This window comes from Neodiprion fabricii, chromosome 3 (genome assembly GCF_021155785.1).
Source record: "Neodiprion fabricii isolate iyNeoFabr1 chromosome 3, iyNeoFabr1.1, whole genome shotgun sequence".
In the NCBI taxonomy this organism is placed as follows: domain Eukaryota; kingdom Metazoa; phylum Arthropoda; class Insecta; order Hymenoptera; family Diprionidae; genus Neodiprion; species Neodiprion fabricii.
Genome location: NC_060241.1, coordinates 12,721,578 through 12,747,272, shown reverse-complemented (window position 1 = coordinate 12,747,272; position 25,695 = coordinate 12,721,578). Strand labels below are relative to the sequence as shown.

The 25,695-nt window shown below is 40.1% G+C and overlaps 1 protein-coding gene across 1 annotated transcript in view; it reads right to left on the bottom strand.

Moving 5' to 3' along the window:
* LOC124178533 (glutamate receptor ionotropic, NMDA 2B) overlaps nt 1-25,695 on the bottom strand; it is a 2,057,245-nt gene that overhangs the window by 564,042 nt on the left and 1,467,508 nt on the right. The window contains exon 15 of the mRNA XM_046561964.1: nt 12,151-12,386. Coding sequence (XP_046417920.1) covers nt 12,151-12,386 — 236 coding nt within the window. The remainder of the gene's footprint in view (nt 1-12,150; nt 12,387-25,695) is intronic.

Below are 25,695 nucleotides of genomic sequence, written 5' to 3'. Positions count from 1 at the left end.
ACCATCAATTTTGGAATGTCGCGTGGTTGATAACGTGGGAAAGGAATGTGAGGTGGTTGATGTTACACGACAGCGATATCCGAGTGGATAAAAAACAATTCTAGGAACTGTTAATTTTGGAATGTCACGTGGTTGATAACGTGGGAAAAGAATGTGGTAGTTGTTGATGTTACACATCTGCAGTCCCATCGTGGGAAAAGAATGCGGGACGGTAAAAAAGTTCTCGCCCCCGCTGCGCCCTCTACCGTTGGCAGGCGAGCACTACAGACTTTGACCTTCGGTCGGTAAGATTGTCAGTAAAACAGCACGATTTTGACCCTCGACCGATAAGAATTGCCGGCAAAACAGTGCGATTTTCACCGTCGACCGATACAACTGTCGGTAAGGTTGCATGGTTTTATCTGAGGAGAGTGGGGGTAACCTTCAAGGGTTTACGTCTGGGGTGCGCGGAGCGGCTCGGTCGGTAAAGAAGGTGTTTGTTCTCAGAACCCGCCTTTTTATACTACTTGTCTGGCTCTTCAAACCTCGAAGACAGAAAGGACGGTATCCGAAACTACAAAGCAACTGGGAAGGCCCTTACTTAGTGGTTAACCGGATCAAGGATTTACAGGATCCAAAAAAAAACCTATTTTTTCTCAGATATAACTCTCCTCGAGTTTTGTTTCATTACTTCTGCTGACATGTTTGCCAGTATGATATATTTAAAACGATAGTCAGTCTCTCCTCTGGGCGTCGATCTTGAGTGCCGTATACACAATACGCCATCTCGCGAAAAAGACGATTCCCGTCGGGAATCATCTTGATAATTCTCGTTTGCAAGTTTATTTTTTGCGTGTCAGAAACAGATACCTACAAAAATATTTGTCAAAGACTGTCATAAACAGCTGATGATAGCTGTCAAAGAAAATTTTGTTTGTTAGGTGCATTTTGTTTTGTTTTCGGCATCTCACCCCAACGCCAACTTCATGCGTATACTATTGTTATTATAATCTTTTCTATACTATTGTTATTATAATCTTTTTCACCCGTTCATTTGTTCAGAACTTTTTTATCAGATAGAGAGATATTTTATGCTCTTTTCATCACGTGTTTGTTCTACTGCTTTAATAGATAATCAGAGAGTAATCATTCGGATGATCTCGTCAATGGAAATCCGCTTGCAAGACATTTTACGAAAACTCAGTCGTGGGTACCGACTAGAAGCCTCAGGAGACACGGCTCTCATCAAATGTGAACTACCACTAAAATCAATCGTGGAGATCGAAAATTTCGAGCGAGGACTGTGAGAAAACTGAAATGGCAAAGCAATTCATACGCTAATTTATACAATATCTCGACCGTAATAATCGATTTGTGTAGAAGATTTTAATGTAATATAATTCATATCATAGGATGTGTTTGTACGAAAAATCGGAGGTTGTTCAGCACGTGAGGGCATTCAAAGGATTTGCCGTCAAGTATTTACAAATGCGTGCGCGCAGTTGTGTTCGTGGAAAGAACGAAAACAAAACTTCTGCATTGAAAATCTTCGTCTCATTCAAACTGTCAAAGGTGAGTAATTACTTTTTAAAAGAACAGAGGTATAACCAGCAGGAACCTAATTATATAAACCATCTATTTGAATTTTCTTTTTTTACTATTTCTATTCTCTATTTAATCTATTTCAATCTATTCAAATTCTATCTATCTATCTTCTCTATTTTCTACTTAAATACGTTCTCGAATCGTAAAATCGGGAAGAAGTTCTATTTCAATTCGTTTTAAAAAAAAATAACAAAAAATTATCTTTTTTAATTCGATAAAGACTGTTGTATTGTTTGTTTTTTGATTCACTTTTCGTATGCGTTTTTAATTACATTTTTCATTCATGCATTTAATGTTATGAATTTTTTGTTTGCAGGAGCTATTATGGAGGGACATCCGACAACGAAAGAAATCAAGTTCGAAGAAACCGTCGCCGAATGGTTCCGGTTTGCAAAACTGCGGGCAAACCAAAAAGCTGATGTTACGTGGGGGTGAGAGTGTACTGAGCGGTGGTAGTTAATGATTAATTGAATAATCAAGCTCCCACGTAACGACAATGAATAAAAATTAAAACTCAAGAAAAGACCTACCTTTCGATAAGCCGGTAATTTGTAGGATCGTGTTGCTATAGTCCTGTACAGGTCTGTGAGGTTTGCTTGAATTGTTGAGGCAAATTTATAATAATGAAAATAGGAAAAAGGCTGTTCAAAATATATGGTTTAATATAATTCAACTGGTAGAAGATGAAGTATATTCTGTACGATTTGGTGATTGGAATGTCTGATTACAATGAATTGTGATATTGACGTAAAAGCCGAAAGTAACAATTTATAAAGTGTTTGAGTTTATATAATAATTCACGCCGACGGACGAATTTATATTCGAATGCAGAGAAGCTGCAGAACCGCTAAATTTGACCGTTTACGGGTTTGGCAAATCGTGTGTCATTCTATTCTAATTGATATTATTATTTGGTACCAGGAACATCTACTTTGAACGATGGTTATAACTAGCTGGTCGTGATTATTATATTGTATCTCTCTTTTTAGATTATCTTAAATTATTTATATTTCCTGTTGTTAATTCTTGTTGGTTAAATCTTGGAAACAATAAGTACGATTTAATTGGGGGTAGTGAAGTTAGCCACCAATTCTAGACTTGCTTTTAAATGGATATTACAGAAGTAAATTTTGATCATAAAGGCCAAAACAAGAATTCGTTCAATGTCGATGATTAGCACTCGGATTGACTTATCTTTAGATGTTTAGTTCGAGCGATATTGAGAGCCGTCGGATCGTGTCGGTTTGCGTCAGTAGAATTCTGGACCAGGGCCTCACCTCAAGTTCGGAAGAGTTGATGAATCGAACGATGTCGAACGTCGGGCACTGAGTCTTTGTGGATTTAAAATGATACTTTAACTATTGAAGGCTATGATTTGAAAGTGTCAATTTGTTGATTTTGATACATGTCAAAAATGATTCGAAAGATTATTTATTAAAAATGATAGTGTAGTTATTATCATTAGCACTTAAAATTACCTTATTCGGTTGAATCAGGGCCGAACTCAATGTAATTACGGAAAACGGAATGGCATAAAAATGTCTATTCTCGAAATGATGAGATTTAGTAAAGTACACAAAAGATGGAAACGTGGAAGATAGTGATTCTTTTGCAGCTAGCATAATAACTGAATGCTCGAATTTGACGAATTAGCGCGAGACTTTAGGCCGGCCACAACTAAGATTTTCCGAACGCTACTATTGCTCAAGAAGGGCTAATACGGCTTGACTTCCACGCACCTCGCGACTTCACAGACGAAAGACAATGCTTCTTGGGCCTGGGGGTCCAAGGAGCTGCAGTTTTAATAAGTTACAACGGTAATTAGCCAATGAGGTGCGAGGGCGACCTCCCGGTGCCCGAATCCACATGGTCAGCGTTACTTCACGCTCTTCGACGGTGTTCCGACGATTCTCAATCTCGTCGGTGACATATTGAAAATATGAACAAGAGATATTTACATACGATGTTCACACATTCATTGATACATCCTAATAAGTAATCTACTTCAATTTGGTGGTTCCAAAGGTAACGGTTTATCCTAGTTATTGGTCATAGTTTTAACTTAAAATGAGGGATATTTCCAGGCTGAGCGCTGCTGATGCTAATTCAGCAGTCCCTTATCTCCGTTCTTGGTATCAGTTAAATAAAAGAAAGTCAAACCGTATACAAGACATCATTGTTGGTCTCTACGTGACTTTTGCCAGGAGGGGTGGATCTCGCCGTTATTAGAATATGAGATTTTGATGAAATAATATCTGCGCATTGAAGAAATTAAAGAAATGGAATGAAATGGAATTTTGAAAAAGGTACGCCAAGGCGGTACGTCGGGGCATAACACTGAGCACCAAAGAAAAAATCAAGAGAAAACGAATTGAAAACGACGAGAGCATGTAGTACTGCCGCGATTTCAATTACATCGTATAATAATATATCTAGTCAATCGGTAAAGTAAAAAACATTCATGTATAATTTATCGAATTATGAAAATAAAGAATTACTTTTCCATATATATATATATTATGTTGACTATTAATCATTTTTTATGCAATAATAGATCCATTAATAGAATGGAAATATTTAAAATTACATTATGGCTTAATTATACTTTAAAATTTAGCAATATATTTTATAAAAAGACTGTAAAGGAGTTCATAAAACGATAAAAGGTATAAGGTCGAATATAATCAATAACTCATCATATTTTGACGCTAATTACGAATATAGCTTGGTGGAAAATCATAATTTAACCATAGTGTACAATTATTTGTATTTCAAGTTGTAGGAACGTGCCTCTTTGACGTCAACACAATATTATGGTAACATAACAATAAAAAACACTGTAATGTTAATACAACATTAAATTTATTTCAATCGTTACGTAAACATACATGTGAATGTAACAAAACATTTATATAAACTGTTATCTAACCATTCATGTACTTGTAATATCACATTCATATCAACCAATTAATAACTGTTCAAATTAATGTAATATTGCAGTTATATCAGCTGATAGGTAACAGCTAGGTTCACTGTTATATTACATTTCGAAATTGCGGTTACTAACTGTTGTGCTATTTGATATAATACAGTTTCATTACACGATGAACCAGCAATGTAACGGATGTATGACGGTTACATAAGATGGTACATTACGTTGCGAGACAATATAGATTGTCTCTGTAATGTAAGCAATACAGTGGACTGTATGTTATTTGTAAGTGACCTATATGTCGGCTGTACACGTATTCCGTGTTCATCGTCAGTCGTGACTGACTAGTCCTACTACTTAGTCGTCATTAACGTCCCACGTTCTCTGTTTACTTATAGTAACGCACTAAAAATATATATATATCATAAATAGCATACATATATGTCACTTTATTAACTCTCCACCCCCCGGCCTATGTCGTAGAGTATATAATGTAACACATTACAAGTAATATGTATGAGCAGAAAATAACAACTTACACGTAAGTTGCATGCAATATTCGAGTAATATAACTTGTAACTTTCAGTAATATTACCGTTACATTACCGTTACATAGCAGTTGCATTATACCGCAAACAAGTAACATAACATAAATGTAACGGTTACATATAATATTACATTACGAGTAATGCTCATGAGTGGGAAATTTTAACTAACATGTAAGATGCATGTACACTCTGGTCAACGTTACTCGTTATTTTCGGTTACTTTGCCGTTACATTGCCGGTACAGAACTATGTTTACTTGTAAGTCTTTGAAGTTTCTTAATAAATGTCAAAAGCTGTGCCACGAACTCAGTCGAGCCGTGTAGTGATAAGTTTAATCATAATCAAGTGAGAGAGTGAGTAGAAACCACCCAAGAGTGAGTAGACGGATGAATGAAACATTAGGTTAAGAACGTTTCCTGTAAGCTTCCTCGTCACCAATTTTCTTGCTTTCCAATTTCATTTGATATCATTGAAAAGCTTGCATTCCATCGTAATCATTTTTAAAACTTTAATAATGAATCCTCCACCCTATTCACAAGGATTGCCCTGTAGAGGACGATCACCAACCTACCTACGCAGAATTAAATTTAAACCTCTACGGTTATCTAGAGGGTTAAGTCGTCGCGAGACCGCTACGCACGTGACACATACTAGCTCCAGACTCACACACACACTCTACCAATACAATAATGCACTCCCGAGTGTAGTTGATTTTGCATTAATAAAAAACGTCAATACATCAGTATTGAAACCTAAATGACCTTGACTCCGATCACCTGCCAGTCATAGTTACGATTAACGATACTGCAATAGAGAAAATGGATAAAAAAATTTTCAACTATGAAAAAGCAAATTGGGACAAGTTCAACACATTCCTAAATGAAAATATCGAACTAACTTAAAATTTAACAACCAAAGTGGACATCGATGACTTGTAGACGGTCTCACTGACGTAATCACTAAAGCAATGGAAATATCTATCCCTAAAAATAAATCTAAAAACACAGCGCTTACGTTGCCAAAATAAATCAGTACCTGGATAAAGGTTAGAAATAAAGCACGTCAAATGTTCCAAACTACGGGTAGAGATGTGTACAGGATTGTTAGAAACAAACTCTCAGCTAAAATTAAAAAAGAGATAAAAGAGCATACAATCAAGGAGTGGGAAACAAAACTTAAAAGTCTAAATATCAAGGACAACTCGATATGGAAAATGGCAAAAGCCTTGACTAAACAAACTGCTAATGTTATTCCAACTCTCCATGGAGTTAGAGGCCTAGCAATGAGTGACGAAGAAAAAGCAAATGCACTCGCAGAAAGTTTCGTGAAAGTCCACCACCTTACCAAAAATATGGGCTGTGATAAACATTATCGTATAGTTAACGCAAAACATTGAGAAATTATAGATTCCGAAATCTCTATTAATAATATAAGTTTTACATCACCGAAAGAAATTGCTCAAGCAATCAAAAAAACGTTACCAAAAAAAGCACCGGGCATGAACGGAATACAAAACATTGAACTTAAACATCTGTCACGCAAAGCGCTGGTACAGCTCGCGAATATTATTAACAGTAGTTTTAAATTATCATACTTCCCGCCAAAATGGAAGCACGCGAATGTCCTAGCATTTCAAAAACCTGGTAAAGATAAATTTTTTCCATAAAACTACCATCCAATCAGCCTCCTCCCAACAATGAGTAAAATCTTCGAATCCATCATCTTAAACCGATTAAAAATCTACGAAAAAACAAACAAACAATTAGTCCCCGTGCAATTTGGCTTGCGCGAAGATCATAACACTGTACAACAACTTGCCAGGCTAACGAACCATATTAGTAATAACTTTAACATAAATAAATTAACAGCAGTAGCGCTACTGGATATCTAAAAAGCATTTGACACTGTTTGGCATAAAGAACTTATATATAAACTAAACAGCCTAAACATTCCATCATATCCAGTCAAAGTCATCCAGCAATATCTCAGAAATAAAACATTCGCAGTCATTGCCAACGGCAAAGTGTCCACGAATGATATCCTCACGATGCCAAACACACAGAGATAGCCCTATTTAAAATAAAACACAAACTACCGCATCACTTTTTGCTGCACTAAGATAATGTACATAAAGCAAATAATAGAAATAGATAAATAAGCTGTAAGCTAGTAAGTAGGAAATCATAAAACATGACAAAACGGGATTTTTTTAAATTTCACCCCAAAAAACCATATCAGTATGCAACACAGCATTAAAACAAAAGAAAAATGTACAAGCAAAGCCCAAATGAAAACATACTAGTCAAGTTCTTAGGAATAGGAATAGCAAAAGATTACGCAAAGTGCAAAAGCTATAAACACTTTTGTGATCAACATCTAAAGAATAAAGAACTTTTTGAAAAAAAAAAATCTCGACATCTATCGTCTATCGTCACAGAACAAGCAGTAGGTCAGTTAATCTGTACGAATACGGACACATTCAAAAATCCGTTCGCCGGATCACCACTTCTCAACGAGGAACTTGTAGTCGACACGAGTTACCGACCACGAGGCAGGGACGCATTACTCCAAGCAACCTCGACTACCACTCTCAACTGAAGGAAGCTATTCAACGTAGATAACAAATTCCGTTTTTTCCATAAAGTCTTCAGGTATTAGGGAGCCGTGTCTGGGTGAAGTTCAGCATTGCGCCTGATGTTGAAACTCAGATACGGTGTTCGTCACAGAATCCTTTAACCCTTAGGTAGGACCCCTAAACCCGCAAGGAGCTACCTGCATTGCGTCAGGCCGTCTTGATGCAGGTAATGGTATAATTGCGTATAATTGCCGTCCTTCAGGTAACCACGCTTTCACGTATTTCATATCCCGTCTTGCCTTTCGCGAAACGAGATATTATAACCGCGAAACAAGAACTCGCGAATGACGATCTTCAATCGTCAGAGTTCATCAAATATCTGCACGTGTGAAACGATCACACAAGTAAACTATTCCAATATAAATAATCATAAATTCACAAATACTCTTGTTTTTCGTGTCTCCCGCTTCTCGGGAACAAGACACTAAATTATTTCATTTACAGATCTTTCTTCGTGAAAACAGACTTCTCGCCTCACGAGTCCTCTATTCATTGCGATAATTCTATGCCTCGCTTCACAATCGCAGAATAAGTTTGACCCAAAACCGTTCGCACGGCCTGTGATAATGGGTTTATTCCACTCGAACTACGCCTTATGAGAGTGATGAAACACCAGCTGAGGCTATCTCAGAGTAAACCATTAAGGGTCAAACTACAGTCACCTCTTCCAGGAACTCATTAAATAATTAATAAATAAATTCTCCACCTTCCTTCCGAGTCCAGAGACAGAATCCTGTTTTTCTACTTACGAGAAAATAAATTAGTAAAATAACCAAATAATCGAGTTTATACACAATCAATGAATTATTTCATATCACGTGCAGACAAATCGTGATATTCAGCGTTCGAGAAAACTCGAAACGTTTCAATATATATACATGATACCTTTAAATTATCGCCACCATCATTTACGCAAGTGTTTGCTATTCTAGCGGAGCGAGACGGATATATTTTCCCTGTTTTGTATGCCCTGCATCCTCATAAGAGGCAAGAAACGTACTGCAGGCTTTTTATCCAAATGAAATCCGTTTGGTTTCAATTGGTTTCGGATTTCAAACCCGAAAACATTAATTTGGATTATACAATGACGATATTGTACAGCATTGCTAAGCAATATCCCGAGGCGGAAATCCGGGGCTGCTTATTTCATCTGTCCCAAAATATTCAAAGGAAATTGTTCAAGGAACATTCATTTTCACAAAATAGTAGTGATCCTGAATATGCGCTGAAAGCGGGTATGATCGTCGCTCTTGCATTTGTGCCGATAGAAAATGTACACCAAGCAGTAATGCGGCTGTACGATCACCTTCCTGTAACCTTACAGAGAATTTTGGAGTGCTTCGAGGTATGAATACTATATCATATTTAGTATAGTTCTGAACCTTTGCTACTGGCATATGTAATCTTGGTTGTTTACTAACCTTCATTCTCTTCATAAAATTTAGTTCTACTCAACTGTATGCTACGAAAATTCGCCGACTAGTTGGGAGTGATTCGTTGAAATATTCGTTTGACTTTTATTCATGGTTTTATCATCTCTTTTCTCCGATTAATAATATGGCTTTTACGTATGTGAATACTGTTGTACAGGATAATTACACAGGCCACCTATAACGTAATGGAACACATTCGGACCCTTCACTTGCGCCCAAAATTTGGTCCGTGTATAATAGAGTTTTGTTAGGGCAAAACAGGACAAACAATTTTGCGAAAGCAGCGCATCGAAGTCTGCAAAGAGAGCTAGATGTTGAACATCCGTTAATTTTGAAATTCATAGATGGACCACGAATCGTCCAAAAAAGTAGGGATACGTATTACGCTGAATCCTGGAGGAGAATACCCCCCCCCCCCCAGACAGGCATCGCACAAAACTTTTTGATTAATTGACTTATTTGATTTTTGTTGGGTTTGTCGAAGTACATTCAAAACTGTCGATTATTTACTCTCTAAATTCGAATCAGTGGAGGATTACTGATGGCAGTTATAAGTATACCAAAATCACTAACAATCAGTAAATATGTTCAGAGAGTATATTTAGTTGTAGCTTTTTCTAATGCTTACACCATTTTGTCGTTAAGCTTTTCAAATCTGTGTTCTAAACTGTGAATGATGTATTTAATTTGAGTTTTCTGCAATGCTTTTGACCATCACACTATTTTCTGTTAGCTTTTTCATACCTATGTGTTCTCTGTATTAAATCATAAACCCCATTCTAACTATACGTGTGATACTTTCAACCGTAAACTATATTCCATAAATATTTGTTAATCTGGTTTTTTCGCTTTAATTTTCGTGAGCCCAAACGTCCTGTACCTGAATATCTGGTGGCCAATCGTTCGGCGCCAAAACATCCGGCGCCCAAACGGCCGGTGTCAAAACGGTGGCGCCAAAACGTAACGTACCCCGTTTTGGTATTGGCACCAAGATATTCCGGGATATTGAAATACCGTTCCAAATTGCCATGCAACCTTACAAGTGAATAAAACTTTTTCACAACCTAACGCCAGGAATTAATAGAGAAGAATTTGTTATTTGTTGATAAATGTGTATTTTAAATTGAACTATCATGCGAAGAGAATTATTTCAATTACGCATAGTGATAGTTAACACGACTGGAAATAACCGAATTCACAGATAGAGGCGAGCTGAATGAGAAACCAGAACAAACTGAACATCAAAGTTCGCCCGCATGGACATCGCATGGTTTGTGAATTGAATTTGAATCTGAATCACGCAGCGAATTGAAGATCTCTCGAACCGTTCGTCTCAGAACGTAAAAGTGGTTCATTGTAAGAGCTTCTTGTAAGAGGATGGGTGAACAAATAAACTGGGCCACAAAAGGTCTATGAGTTCACAAGCGTTTATTAACGGTAAAAAGGGAAATTCATATGGGCATATGTCCCGACTCCGCCGCGGACTCATGAGCTCTGTCCGTCCGGTTCCCCCCTCCTCTACGTCTTTTATTTAAGACGCGTAACTGGCGTCACTGTCGCCCCGGATAGTAGCGCCACCTTACAGCTGGCGTACCATACTTGCAATCATTCTTAGATTCTTCAGTCTGTCAAAAAGTCTGCCAAGTACAACCAACCCCGAATTCTTTCATTCGTTCGAAATTCTGTAACTTCAGTGTTGTTTCTTTCTTTTTGCGAAAAAGTTATATACTTGAAAATGAAGATTATGATTTCTCTATTTTTTGCCGAAAGGGAATTGATGGTAATTATTTGAATGTGCAACATTAGTTTGGTGTTTTCTGAGTTGCAAAGAGACTTTGTTGGTCATTTTAACTTTAATGTACTTGGTGTAAGGTTTTTTCACCATCGGTGCGTTTAGGGGATAGCGATAGACTGCGCGCTCTTAAAAATATGTTAAAGCCTTCCCCCTTCCCTGAATTACACAGCCGGTGCTTTGCCCCCTGAGCTCTCACCAGGAGCTACGCCCCTAGACCCCAGGGCGCACGCGCTTGCCTACGACTCATATTAAAATCTTATGCTCAGTGTAAAACGATTGACTTTTTCTTCATGGTATACGATCTACTATTGTACTTGGCAGCATCTTCTAACGTTTTAATTGTTTTTGATGCAAATGATGCTTATTTGACAGTTTTGGTTATATTTATAGCTAAGTTACACAAAGTTTTTCTTGGATAGATCGACCGTGAAATCTACGGAATGATTTTCAAGATTGTGATAACCAGAACACTAGAATGAGATAGGCTTTAATTGATCTGTAGTATTCTAAAGGTTTCAATGAGTTAGGTAATAACGTCCACGAAATAGTTAGGTACAATTGTTGCAAAGCACCGAGGTCCAAGTCCGTGAAGTGAGTGCTACGTCGGCTCATCTGCAAGCAAACATGCACGCAGTTGCCAAGTTGTAATATAACGAGTCTCGTATCGCGCGACGGACAGCCCATCTGATGGTTCCGTGCATCAGAGGTTCTATATTTTGGGCTGATGAGACACCTTCACAACTTTTGACAGAATCTGTGTATATAATTCGAAGACCTAGTTTTTTCGTCTCAAATTTTAGCAGCAACTTCGATCCTTCATCGAGTTTTGTTGATCAGTACTTCAGTTGAGTTTTTTCAAGCTTTTAACTCTGAGTATTACGTCCCACAACGTGTGGGACACATCCGTGATTTTACATTTCTATGATTTATACATTAATTCACAAATGTTTTGTACTGATCACCCATGCCAACAGGCATGTAGTAAAATATTCAGGTCACATCATTTTTATCAAAATATACTGCAGAAGCAACGCAATTATAACCTATTGATGGTCTGTGCACGAACCGTAAGGTGATTCTCATATCGACGGACGACAATAATTGCTAGATGTATGGGTAGATGAAAGAATAGACAGATGAATGCATAGGCAAGTGAGTGTGTAGGTGAGTTAGAGAATGAACAAATTGCACCATGGGATAAAGCTTGAATCAATCTTACTTACCAAACTCACAAGAGCACAGCAACCACCTCTATCACTTTTCGCCAAATGATGCCGAACATATTTAAAATAGAGGTGCTCCAGTAAAAGTAACAATGCTGCCAATAGAATTCCACACATAAGGAGAAGAAACGCGCTCAGGAACTGTTCCAGGGCTAGAGGATCACTGCTCTTTTGAACTTCCTTTCCGGGTTTGCAAGTTCCCGTCATCCAGTATCGTCTCAATCTTTCCAAGTCACCTACGAAACGTTGAACCATTGCATTTCAAATTTCCATTTTTTGATCGCTCAGAACATGAAAGTTCTTTATATGTTGAGATCGCATGAAAGTTATCGTCTGCGTTGCTTTCTATTACATGAAAAACCTATGTTGAAAGAATAAAAATTTTAACACCAGCTTAACTGATACAGCACTTAAGCAGAACTTTAGATTTTTCACACCAAACGCTGCGTGGAAAAACTTCAACTGATGTTTACCTGGTATGTGCGTTGAAACAGCTACGTGCAGAAGAAAAACGTGAAGAATATTTTGTATCAGAAATTGGATGACCCTCTATTCCACATTGACTATTCTGATCATAGAACCAACGCACACAGATTTATGTATGGACGTGAATAGTACAATATTTTATAGGTGCGGAATGCGGATGATGTTTGATGAGTGTGATATTGAACAGCATGAGTCAAAGGCGAGTACTAGTGTGAATGTAGCATAAGCCCATAGCATATATAGCCCATTGGCACGAGTCACAAGCTATGATTTTGAACACGTGTAAAGGAAAGTGTAATTCAACAAGTTATAATTTATAAATTTTTTGGCCTTTAGGTCATTTGACGAAAGCAGGTCAAATTCAGAGGGCTCAGTCAGAATACCAACACTTTTATTTTGTTTGCACAACTAATCAGGAAGAACAAATGACAGTTGAATTAAACCCACATAGCATTAAATATTTATTGTACACATTTTACATGTTCCTAAAAAAAATATCAAGATGTACTGCAACACTGTTGTTTTGCATCAATCTGTTATCAGCGTTACTAAACGCAGCAAATCTATGTAATGCGCTATAGCGTGTGCATCAAACATCACTGACGAGGACAACTATCGCAAAATATCGTCAATGCGAACCACTCCCGCAACGGGGTAGAACAAGAACCTGGAACATTCTTCCGAAAACACCAAAGGTCATATAGATAAACAGTACACCACTCCAACGAGAAAATAAATGCCTCTTCACGTTCCGTGTACGGAGCCACGTATGAAATTGGGACAGATTCCGAATAGAGATGTCTTCTCGGCCAGGTGTCGAATTATATTAACATGCGTCACTGTCGCTAGATGACCAGGTGATGGCGTACATGACAGCGTGTCAAAGTACAGCAGCAGCCTCCCGCCACCGACGACTAATTGGTCTGGTGTCGATTTACCACTTCAACTATTCACTAGACGATGCATTACCTAGCTGACGCAGTGAGGGGCAAGCTATCATGGCAAACCATGATGTGTTTTGGACAACTAGGACATGATCACCCAAGTGCTTATAGACACCCAGCGCGAGGTTTCTGTTGTAGTGACCGCAGGCGCGATCTACAGGGACCCGATCGTACAGGGAGTTTAAGCAGCAAAACGTCTGAGCAATTTCTTCTCCTCAGCGTGCCACAATTTATCCCTTTACACAAGATAATATTACATCGTACTTCACCTTACTTAAGAGACTACCGCAAAAAGAGAAATCCCAAAAATTGACACGTGGTTTATCAGACTGATCCCACAGCGAGGGGCCATGTGAAGCATCGGCGAATTCACCGTGATCATCACGATCGCCGATTACGTCAACCTAGTTTGTCGCCGACAGCTCTACGTTTCACACGTATCTCTTTGTCTCTCACTCAGCTCAGCATTGTACTCTTCGGCGATTCTATTCAGTTATAGCAGTTGTTCAGTATAATCTCTTAATTATCTTCTGTACTTCGATTTTCTTTTGCTTCTTCTCTTTTTTTGTTTCTCCTATTTTGAGGAAAAGGCTTTGACATTTCTCATATGACATGAACATGAACATGAACATAGAACTGAATATCGATAGAAGAAGAAGAATACTCTTTCAGAAAGAAGGACATGTTTGTAAGAACAAACTTGCCCCTTTCCGGTGTGGCAAGGGAATGATGGAAGTAGTTAGTTTATGCTGATTTCCGTTGAGTTAGTGTTGGCATGTACGTCTGAGTTATATGTTGTGATGTGGATTTTTCTTGTACCTCGGTCACTCGGAGAAATAACTGGGAACTTACCGCGTACACAATACTTTGGCAGCCCGCAATGTAAGCTGAAAAACTGTATCTTCTAAAAGATATCGCAAGATTCTGTTGGACGTCTGGCGTGATTAACACGCCTCGAAATCGTCAATTCGCTGAACCTCGGTAATTTACTCGATAGCTCAGTACCGCAGAGAGGGGATGGATAATTTTTGGGAGAGAGAGCGAGACTCGACAACAACACGTTAATCAATAATAATAAAATAAAATAACATATTTGACGATATTAATAATACAATAACCACAAAAAAAGGATAATTCAATACTCGCTCTTCGCGATCCCGAAAAAAAATGAACTATCAGAACTGAGAAAAACCAACTATATGAGAAACCTCAAGCCTACGTGCGCTAGTCGCATCCTTAATACTAAACAATAGAACAAAACGAAAAACAAAATCTGACTCGACGTGTTAACCGCGATCGTCCTCTACCTACTACAGCGCTAAACGCTAACTTAACAATAAACTCCTTGACAAATAAAAAAAAAATATAGAAACGCAACCTTACGCAACGTGCTACCCGCGATCGTCCTCTACGAGATACAGCGCTAATCGCCAGACTATAATGATAAGCCATTAACTCAATTATTAACTGTCCAACCGTTGATCGGTGTGCCGATCTAAATCGTAATCGAAATATATTCGTGAAGAATTGCCAGCACGTACCGCTTCGCAGCCACACCGAGAACTAGCCAACACCAGTCTCGGCCATGACGCACTCACAATATAACTTTTTTTTTTTCAATTCCGAGACACAACTGTCGTGAGCTGTCGCGAGCTGTCGCCAGGACTCAAGTGAAGAGCTTCGCTGATCGGAGCTGAAAATCTGAACATACTTCGAACATATGCGCTTATCGGTCGCGAAAAATTCTCCCGATCTAATTGATTTTCGCTTTACGGAATTCTTATAGCCTAACCTATGGCTATCGTTGTCTTCCGCTGTCGCGGAACACTGATTGGCTGTCTGTTTCTCCGGTGTTCAATTGTTTGGCAGTGGTGTGATGACGAGTTCGTGAGGCTTAATAACGTCAGCATGGCGAGGGGAAGCTACGGCTCGCCGGCCACCAATGGGAGTCTCATCGGCCTTGGTTTCCTCGCGGCAGAGCTTTACGTTAGCGCTCTCTCCGTAGCTTCGTGTGATGTCAGTAGTATAGATATAAGAGTTCTTACCCCGAAAATAGCGGAGTCCCGGCAGAGTAGCCCCCATTCCTACCTCACCGACAGTCGATATGTTACCGCTGCGATGGTAAGCCTTACCTACGATATTTTTATCGACTAAAGCGTTAACATAGATTGCGCTACTTGTATTTTTGCTCGATTTTAACGGGAGACAGTTTGACAATGAAATTTTTGTGTTGTTGGATGAGCAGCCATTTCGATGTTTTCGCCGGGGGATGAGCAGACACTTCAAATTGTTACCGTGAGATGGCGCAACTTTTTACACCGAAATTGTTACCTCCTACCTTACCGACAGTTGGTGTTACTGGGTGTTGCCACAGGTTTGTCGCATGTGGCGCCCCACCGCATTATCGATCAATCGATTTTCCACCGATCGACTCTGCGTTGTTTCCAATGCTCGCCGCAGGATGGCTACTTTTTTCATCATGTAGTTGAATGAAGTAGAACGTTTCCAAGAAGGTGTCGGAACTCGAAATTGGGGAGGTCTATGACGTCACTGGGCTACGACTGATCAAAAAAAAAATTCGGGGTACGCGTTCTGGCGACGGTCGAGGAAGAATAGAACGGCTTCTTACCACCGAGAATCGCAAGGGTTCTACACGAATATTCTGATCAGCTGGCTGAAATGTGTAACACGACAGGGGAAAATTGTCTGCAAATGAAATACCATGGTGGGGAATTCAAATAGTTTGCGTTTTCATGCAGTTATGTACCGTAAATAATCTATGTTATTCGATCTACTTCTATAAAATTCGTCCGCGAGGGGATAAAAACGGGTATGTGGGAAATAGAATAGTCAGTCTTCTACCAGCAGTATTTAAGAAAAATCGAGCTCAACATTTTCCCTTCTCAACATGATGATGATTCTAGACGCGCAACGTTTCATAGGCCATAGCAAGAAGTTTGTACTTAAGGAAGTCGCATTCATCGACGTAAGCGGGCCGGGTCTGGGTTACATCATTTTCAAGCCACTCTTTGATTTGGCAAGCTTACCGCTTGAATGTAGAGCTACCTGGTTAACACACAATCACCACCGAATGCTGGCAACATATCTCAAGAGGATGTACCGAAGATTGTGAGAAAAATGGTGAGAAATGTGCGTTACGTATACATCAAAGGGGAGGAGAAGAACCATGGTTGACGGAGATCCTCGATGGTAGAATAAGGGTTAACAATATGGAAGATTTGCACATCACACCCCCTGCACTGGAAAAATCGAGACATATGATAGCGGCACCCTGACATGACTTCAACCATGGATACTTCCCGTCGAATAATATTTGGAAGCATGCAGAGAAAGGATCGATTTGGTACGATGACAACCTCGAATACGTCCCGGCATACAACTGCGCCTTTGAAAACGTGCAGAGACCGAGGAGTTGGTATTTGAAGGAGTGGTATTTGAAGGCTCTCTCGAGAAATCCTTTCGTCGGTTCAAAGAATTAGACGGCTTAAGGGCGATGATATCTGAAGATATAGCTTTTTTGCCAAAAGAATTCATCCACGCGTTCGCATCAAATACCGTCAATGATGTGTGGGACAAACTGCCTGAGAATATGAATATGGACGACAGCATTGACATTTGCCACAAATGCCTCCTGCACAATCCACCAGGACCCGATGGCGATATAGTGGATGGACCAAATCTTCTAGTAAAAGACTGTCTGGAATGCAACCGTCTATCTAAAAAATACCCGAAATATGCTCAAAAATACCAGTAGAATTCATTATGATTATATTATAGTTTATACATGGAATTAAAATGGAATATTCAATAAAATTATTCACATATCTACAAAAAATGGAATTTGATACAATTATGCATAAATTCTTCAAAATAATCCTCATCATCATGATCACTGCCATCAACACCATCATCATCGTCATCACCATTATTATTTTCAATATCCAACATTATGACAACGGTTGCATTCTCTCATTTTTTTATAATAATTTCGATAGATATATAACTATACTTTATATAATATAGGCTGTTTGGCCTCACTCGAAGAGCCCGCGCATCCTCAACGAGTTTCCGAAGCTCCTCCGGCGAGAACTCGCGCGTTGCTTCGGAAAAGCCAATAATTATTTCTTCCTTCACTTTCTCATCCTCACCCCAATCAACGATTGACCACTCATCGTAATCAATTGAAGCAAGGTCTCGAGGAGAATGATCAGAAAATCTGTAAAAAGAGCAAACGAAATAAAAAAAAGTTGATGCTGCTGCACTCATCATTTATATACATGATAAATCTGTAGCCTAAAAAAAGTTTACACCTATTCAAAATGATGGATACTGAGAAAGTATGGAAGAAACTAGAATTTCATTTTGATGTAGTGCTACACACCAATCCTGTTTCGAATAATACCCCTCATCATCAGCTCTGCCGAGGTCTCCCAACAATTGACGGATGCGATTGATCTCGTTCAGAAACGTGGCGAATTGAATGTATTCGGCTTCGTAATCGACAAAACCTTCCTTGAGTACAGCTTCTGCTTCTACAACATCCTCCACCACTCGCGCACCATCACCACAATTCCCAGTATCCTCCTCCTCCTCCTCCTCCTCATTCGACGATGATGATGATGATGATTCGAGGAGATATTCTCGCGCCAGATCGTTTTCAAACTTGTGATCAATAATACCTACATCATAATCAGAATCATCATCACTATCATGAATACACCGTTTATGATAGATAACCAGTATATCGGCATCGCTATCGATTTCCTCATCATCATCAACCCTATCAAAATATTCCACCCCCCTGCGCAGCCGTTTGTATGTTGGTCACCGTAGCGGTAGAGGGGGTGGGGAGTCCGATGGTCCTCTTTTCAAGCCGTTCATATTTTCCCGATATAATTCTAAAATTTTTACAGTATTTTTATGAATATTGTGATCAAATGTGATGATCAGCGCTGATTTAAATAAGCATTCAAAGTACCGTAAGAGGATTGGTGTAGCACTATACGTATATATGAATATATTCTATAAAGTACTCACAAAAATAGAAACTCATCGAAGTCTTCGGATTTTCGAATCAGCAACTTTTTTCACCAGTCACTTGGTTAATCACTTTTGCCTGCACGAGAGATTTTTCAAATGCGAGAGAAGTTTCAAACTGCTATTCGAATTTGTACCAAAGAATACACGCCCACCCTTCACTGAGTAAAAACCAACCAGCCAATCGTTCATGGGGTGTACACCACGTGACATGCTTTTTGGTTTACCGATTTTTTTCCAGTCACATGCCCCACGCTGATGAGGGTGGGGATACGCAGACATAGACCCGTTCGCCATAAAAGCGTCGTAAAACATTACTCTAGGTAGCAAGTGTTCGTGGGGTCGAATTTCTCCGAAGGGTTAGTTGTTACCTCCAGATTATGCGGACGTAACCTTACCTCAAACGGTATTAACACAAGCCACCCGGTCAAGAGTTGGGAAGACCAAATTTTTCATCCGTCAAACGTCGCTCGCTACCTGCTTTTCTACATTTGAAATTCGTCGCGAGTACCTGCTTTTCGTTAATCGATTTTTCCCATCACATGTTCCACGCTGATGAGATTGGGGGTGTGCAGGCACAGACCTGTTCGCCATAAACAGTTGACCCCAAAAACGGTATGAATCAAACCACTCGGTCAAGAGTCGGCAAGACTAAATTTTCTCCCCCACGGGAAGTCACTCGCTACATGCTTTTCGTTGACCGATTTTTCTCATCACGTGTTACACGTCCATTAGGGTTGTGGTATGCAGGTTCAGACCTCTTCGTCATAAAAAAAATTTATTCTTTGATGGCCGGTGGTACAGAGCTGGACCCTCACCGCCCCGAAATTCTTGCGATCTATCAGCATATATGTATAAGCTCAACGCATCCGATGCAGATTCATTAGCCTTACACGATACGTGTAAGTCGAAAGTGCTACAAAGTGAGAAATTATAATCATATCAACGTTAAAGCCACGACCACCTGAACGTAATCGAATCTCGTCAAGATGATGAAAAATGCGCAAAATTTGTCAGGCGAGCTGCATTCTGAACCAGAGAATGACGATCTCTTCAAGCAATGGATTGGCGTTGGAATAGAAAATCTTCAATTGCTGCGTGATGTTTTCAAGCGTCCGAGAACAAGCGTGGGCGCCAAACTGCAAATTCAAAATGCAATCACACTCGTACAATCCTGGGTGGCGAAGATTCAGCAACAGCTGCGGCAGCGAGAGCAGCTGCGGCAGCAGCAGCAGCACCGGCAGCTGTAGCACCTGCAGCAGCAGCAGCGCGCTGTGGTGATGGGCTCCAATATCAGCAGTCCTGTGGGCGTACAGTGGGACGATGTCGATAGTGCTTTTGCCAACCGGATCCGAACGGGGGTCGTTACAAATCTCCGGCATAAGAATTTGCAGGACTTTCTGGACGATGCGCAGCGGGTCATCGTTGAGCGATTAAGGCTGGTACTGCGCGAGGAGGGAAATGTGGTGGATAATCTCATATTATCGTGCAAATTTAAAACACAAAGCACGATGGGTTTGCGGACGAAGTTAAAAGCTTTAACACCTCCAACATCGCGATCCTCTTCTCGAGCGATATAGACGGTTGGTTCACACACGTACGTAACAATCTGCTTGTGAAGATTGAAGATTTAATCACAACGCAATTCGGGGTGGAGCATGATCGAGATCCTCAATACTGCTGTAAACATCAACCGATACCAGATTCCAGAAACATGTCTCAAACCGTGAAACACATAAATTTCAGAAGCATGTCCCGCACAGTGTAGCAAACTATGTACATTGCGCGTACAATGCGACCTTACTGGAGTTCCACAATAAACGCAGTGCTGATTGCATAGATTGGTTAATGCAGCAGCTTAAAAATTTATCAATTCAAGTGGAGTCACGTATCAAAGACATAATTCCGATGGAGTCTCTTACCCAAGTGCAGTGCGATCGTCACATTCGTGCAAAGAATTGTTATATATGCGAAAAGCCTTTTACCCCTGAGAAGAAATAGTGTTACGATCACTGCCACTTCACGGCTTATCATCGCGGTCCTGCTCATAATCGGTGTAATTTGAATTTCAGAGAGACGCATACAATACTAATAGTTTTTCACAATTTGTCTGGTCACGATTCACACTTTTTAATGAAATCCTTCGCGTCAACTTTTCCCAGTGAAATTACACTGCTACACATTAATAAGGAAAAATATATAATTTTCACAAAACATGTTGTTGGGACAATGATGCGCTTGAGATTCATCGATTCGTTTCGATTTATGGCTTGCAGCATCGATAAACTTTTGTCATATTTGGATGATGCAGATAAACACATAACGCGTAAATCTTATAATAATCCCGCACACTTCAGTTTGATGACCCGCAAAGGTGTTTTTCCCTATGAATACCTCGATCGTTGGGGGAAACTCGATGAAACGCGAATACCTGCAAAGAAGCATTTCTACTCACACCTCTGCGATGCGAATATTTCAGACGCCGATTATGAGCACGCCTAAATTGTTTGGAGGAAATCTCATTGAAAGTCATTGGGGGACTATTCAGATTTATATTTGAAGACAAATGTTCCTTTGTTTGTCGATATTTTTCAAAATTTCTGAGCCAGCTGCTTCAAAAAATATAATTTAGATCCGTCGCACTACTACACAGCGCCGGGACTTGCTTTTGATGCAATGCTTGAACATACTAAAGTAAATTGACAACTTTTAGACGACCCTGAAATGGTGTTATTTATTGAAAGAAGCATTCGAAGCGGCGTAGCACAATGTTCCAATCGACACGTTCGGGCCAATAACAGCATTATGGGAAAAGATTTTGATCCTAGTAACGTGGAATCATATCTCATGTATTTTGACGTAAACAATCCATACTGCGCGGCTATGAGTGCACATTTACCGATCAGTTCGTTTGAGTGGGAGAATAATCACATCGATATATCAACTCACCGGACGATTCACCGATCGGTTACGTCTTGAAGGTGGATTCAGACTACCCTATAGATCCCCATGAGGATCACGAAGATTTACCCCTTTCTCCTGAGCATTACATACCTCCAGGTGGTAAAAGCGCTGAACTCATCACCACCCTTCACATCAAAACAAAGTATGTATTGCACTATAGAAATTTAAAGCAGTGTTTCAGTTTAGGATTGAAATTAACGCAGGTGCATGGAATTATAAAGTTTGCACAATCTCCATGGCTTGAGTTTTACATCACTCTCAAACACCGACATGCGCCAGCAGTCTAGGAACGAGTTTGAGAAAAACTTTTATAAACTCATGAATAACGCGGTGTTTGGCAAGACTATGGAGAATGTGTGAAATCACAAACGAGTTAAATTGGTCACAAAATGGGAGGGAAGAGGTGGTGCGAGAACTCTTATTGCCCGAGCAAACTTTCACAGCTGCACCGTATTTGACGCGGATATGGTTATCATTGAAATAAATAGTGTCAAAGTTCACTTCACCAAGCCTATATACATTGGCGCCACAATCCTATATCTATCCAAAATCATACTCTACGATTTTCATTATAATTATATTAAAACCAACTTTTCGAACAAACAAGCCGAATTGATGTACACCGACACCGACAGCCTTTTTTACCAATTCAATGTGCCTAATATGTATGATATCGTCCAACGTGATGTCGACGCAATGTTTGACACTTCTAACTATCCTCCCGACAATGTGTACGGTATTCTGTTTAAAAAACAAGAAACGTCTGGGCCTGATGAAGGATGAGAACAACGGCAAAATTATGTTAAACTTCATTGGATTACGAGCGAAACTGTACACATTTACCACCATGGGTGAGGACGAAAAGAAACACATGAACGACATCAAAGTGAGCAAACGTGTCAAGGGTATCAAGAGTTCAACGTTAAATACAATCACATTTGACTATTATATAAGCGCTGTCTGTTGGCTTACAAAGAGTTGGCCCGTCCACAACGCCCAATACGTAGCAAAAAACACCAAGTTAGCACCATTGTACAAAAAAAATTGTTTCTGAGCTGGCAAGATGACAAGCGGTAATTGATAACAGGACAGACCAGCACCGTAACTTAAGGGTTTGCCGCTGCCCCCCAATAGCTATAGGGTAGAACTGTAAGCATATGGAACTGCTGCAAATATTTACGTTTGACACCTCGGACGACCAATGATCAGGCAGAGACGTTTCTACATCAATACGATATTGGACGGATCGAAGTTTCAAAATGTGAATACCATGTGGATTCATATATTCAACAATTATTCATTTATCATTAATATATTGAACAATTATTCATATTTATGCGTTCACCACGAAAAAAGTTGTCGGAAACTGAACAAAAGTTTACAGAGAATAAAAATAGTTTTCAAAAAACTTTTGTGCCATTCGATTAACCCCTAAAGAAAGTTTTCAGAAAATGAAAAAAGTTTTTCAGAAACGAAGAAGGTTTTCAGAAAATGAAAAAAAGTATTCCATGAAATAAAATATGTATCAATCGTATGGAAAAATTTCAGACTATCATTATTATCATTTTTATAGTAACGGGTATGACACATATGTGTACAAAAAGGAATAAATGTGGAAATATTTCTATAATCACATATTTAATTATGTTTTGTTTTAGCGAGATCTCACAAGGAAACTGTGGGTAGAGTGGATGCGAGAAAACATGCGACGGAAGTAGAGAATGACTTTGATAACACACGTTTGTAGGAGAGACCAACTTTTATTCAGAAACACGTGCTAATAGTTCGATTGTCCTCGAGGGACACTGCCCGCTGGGCACTGCTCTCGTTTGAACGACGAGAGCGAGAGTTGCCGCGAGTGTGTATACATGAATTGTAGTGTGAGTGTGTGTGTTTGCTTGAGGTGAGAACGTAATGTAAACAGAAGACGGCTGTTTCGGAACCGTTACGAATGCATGAGAAATAAGAATTCCTATATTTGGATATGGCAAATTTAGAAACGCTCGAGATAATTTGTCTTTTGCCGGAACAAATTTTAATTCTGAAAATACATACAAATCATGTAACATGTCTGTTTTATTCATTCAACAAATGTGTGATCTATCGAAAACCAACCTGTTTACATAGAGCCGATTCCCTGGTTTGTGTAATACTTTCTCTAGGAGGTAGCCGTCGGGGTATTTTACTTGACTGTTTTTGATATTCCCTAAGTTTGTGCGTCGGTGAATTGGTATTTTTCACTTCACTCACGGTGAATATTTCCGTTGTCCAATTGGGTGTACAGCCTTTTTCGTAGACGTTCTTGCACTTGCTAAGTCGAACTCGATCGCCTACTTTGAATTTCCGCTTCCGATTATTTCGTTTGATTTGCTGAGGCTTGTATATGCTTCGATAAAGTTATTTTTCATTGTCCGTGTCGACATCCACCGGTTTCATCTGAATCGTACGATGCTTGATGTTGTTGTAGGACTTCATTGAATCACCCAAAATATCAGTCCACTTTTGAGATCTTTGGAGAGTAAGCCGCTTCCACATTTTATCGTTGAATGTTCGATTAAAACGTTCGCATATCGACGCCTTGAATGTCAAATACATGTTGATATTGTGCTGCTTCATGATGGCTTTGAATTCGCTGTTGTGAAATTCTTTGCCTTGATCAACGTGTAGATGTGTCGATATACGGTTCTGCGTCAGTACAGATTTCATAGCATCAGTCACATCTTTCTCACTCTTGGACTTTATCGGCACCGCCTACGCGTACTTGGAGAGTATATCGATGATTGTTAGTGTGTATTTGTATCCCTTGTTGTGCGACCTGTTTCCCATCTTGTCAACGAGATCAGCTTGCCAGGTCACATCCAGTCTACGCACATCTACGAACCGCCGTGGATAGTTCATCCACTATTGTCGTTTTCATGTCTCCGTCACTCATTCGCTGCTCCTCTATAGGTTCCAGTGTCGGCGTTCGCAGGGAGTTCATGTATCAAATGGGCGTATTGGTTCACGTTTATGCTTTATATATATATATATATATACATTGTAACGTGGCATTTTTACTGCGCGTTCCACACGGCTCCCCGAACTCTAGACGGACCCTGAACTTAGGGAGCCCGCGGAGCAGACCGCGGCTCATTTCGAAAAAGAGCGCCAGGACAACGGTCACGCATCCGAGACTCTGAGAGGGGACCATGGTCGGTCTAGCGAATAAGACTTTTCAGGATTTTTGTTTATTTTTTTTGGGTGGCGAGTAAATGCGGCTTCAGACAGGTGATCGGCAGCAAATTCGAACGACGTTACTGGATGGCAATCGCGGCGGACCGCGACAAAAGGAGGGCCTCACACGAGGCTACGGAGAGAGCGTCAACGGAGAGCTCTGCCGCGAGGAAACCCAAGGCGGACGAGATTCCCGTTGGTGGCCGGCGAGCCGTAGCCCCCGTCGCCCAACTGACGACAGGTGCCCTTGCGAAGTCATCACCACGCCACTGCCAAGCTACGGGGTACCCGAGACTGGCCAGCCAATCAACACCCCGCGACAGCGGAATTCAACGATAGCGATACGCTAGATTGTAAGAATTGCGTAACGAGAACCCCAATGCGATCGGGAAAATTTTGACTAGGGATGGCGCCTATGTTCGGGGCATGTTTCAATTGTGGCTCCGATTTGCTCGTCACTTGAGTCCTGGCGACATTTCACGACAGTTGAGTAGAGTAAAAAGTCAAAAACAAAAAAAAAACCCTATCTGAAGTGTGTGTGCCATGGCCGAGACAGGAGTTGGCGCGTTCTTGGTGTGGTTGCGAAGCGGTAAGCGCTATTAATTCTTTGCGAATGCATTTCGAGTGCAAATAGATCGGCGCATCGGCACCCGGTTGGCCTAGTCCTTGTTGAGTTAGAGTAGTACTCGAAATTCGTTTACCGATCTCCTTGATGATGACCGTAGCCTGAGTTTTCGCGATAACGCGTAGAGTCAAGTGGATCCCTATAAAGTCTCGCGTAGAGTCACGGTTTCGAGTGGGGAACAATTTCGGTTCGAAATTGAGTGCGGCCAAATTCCGCTGCACGGTGTCTCGTCAAGTCTGCGTACGTAAAAAGGGT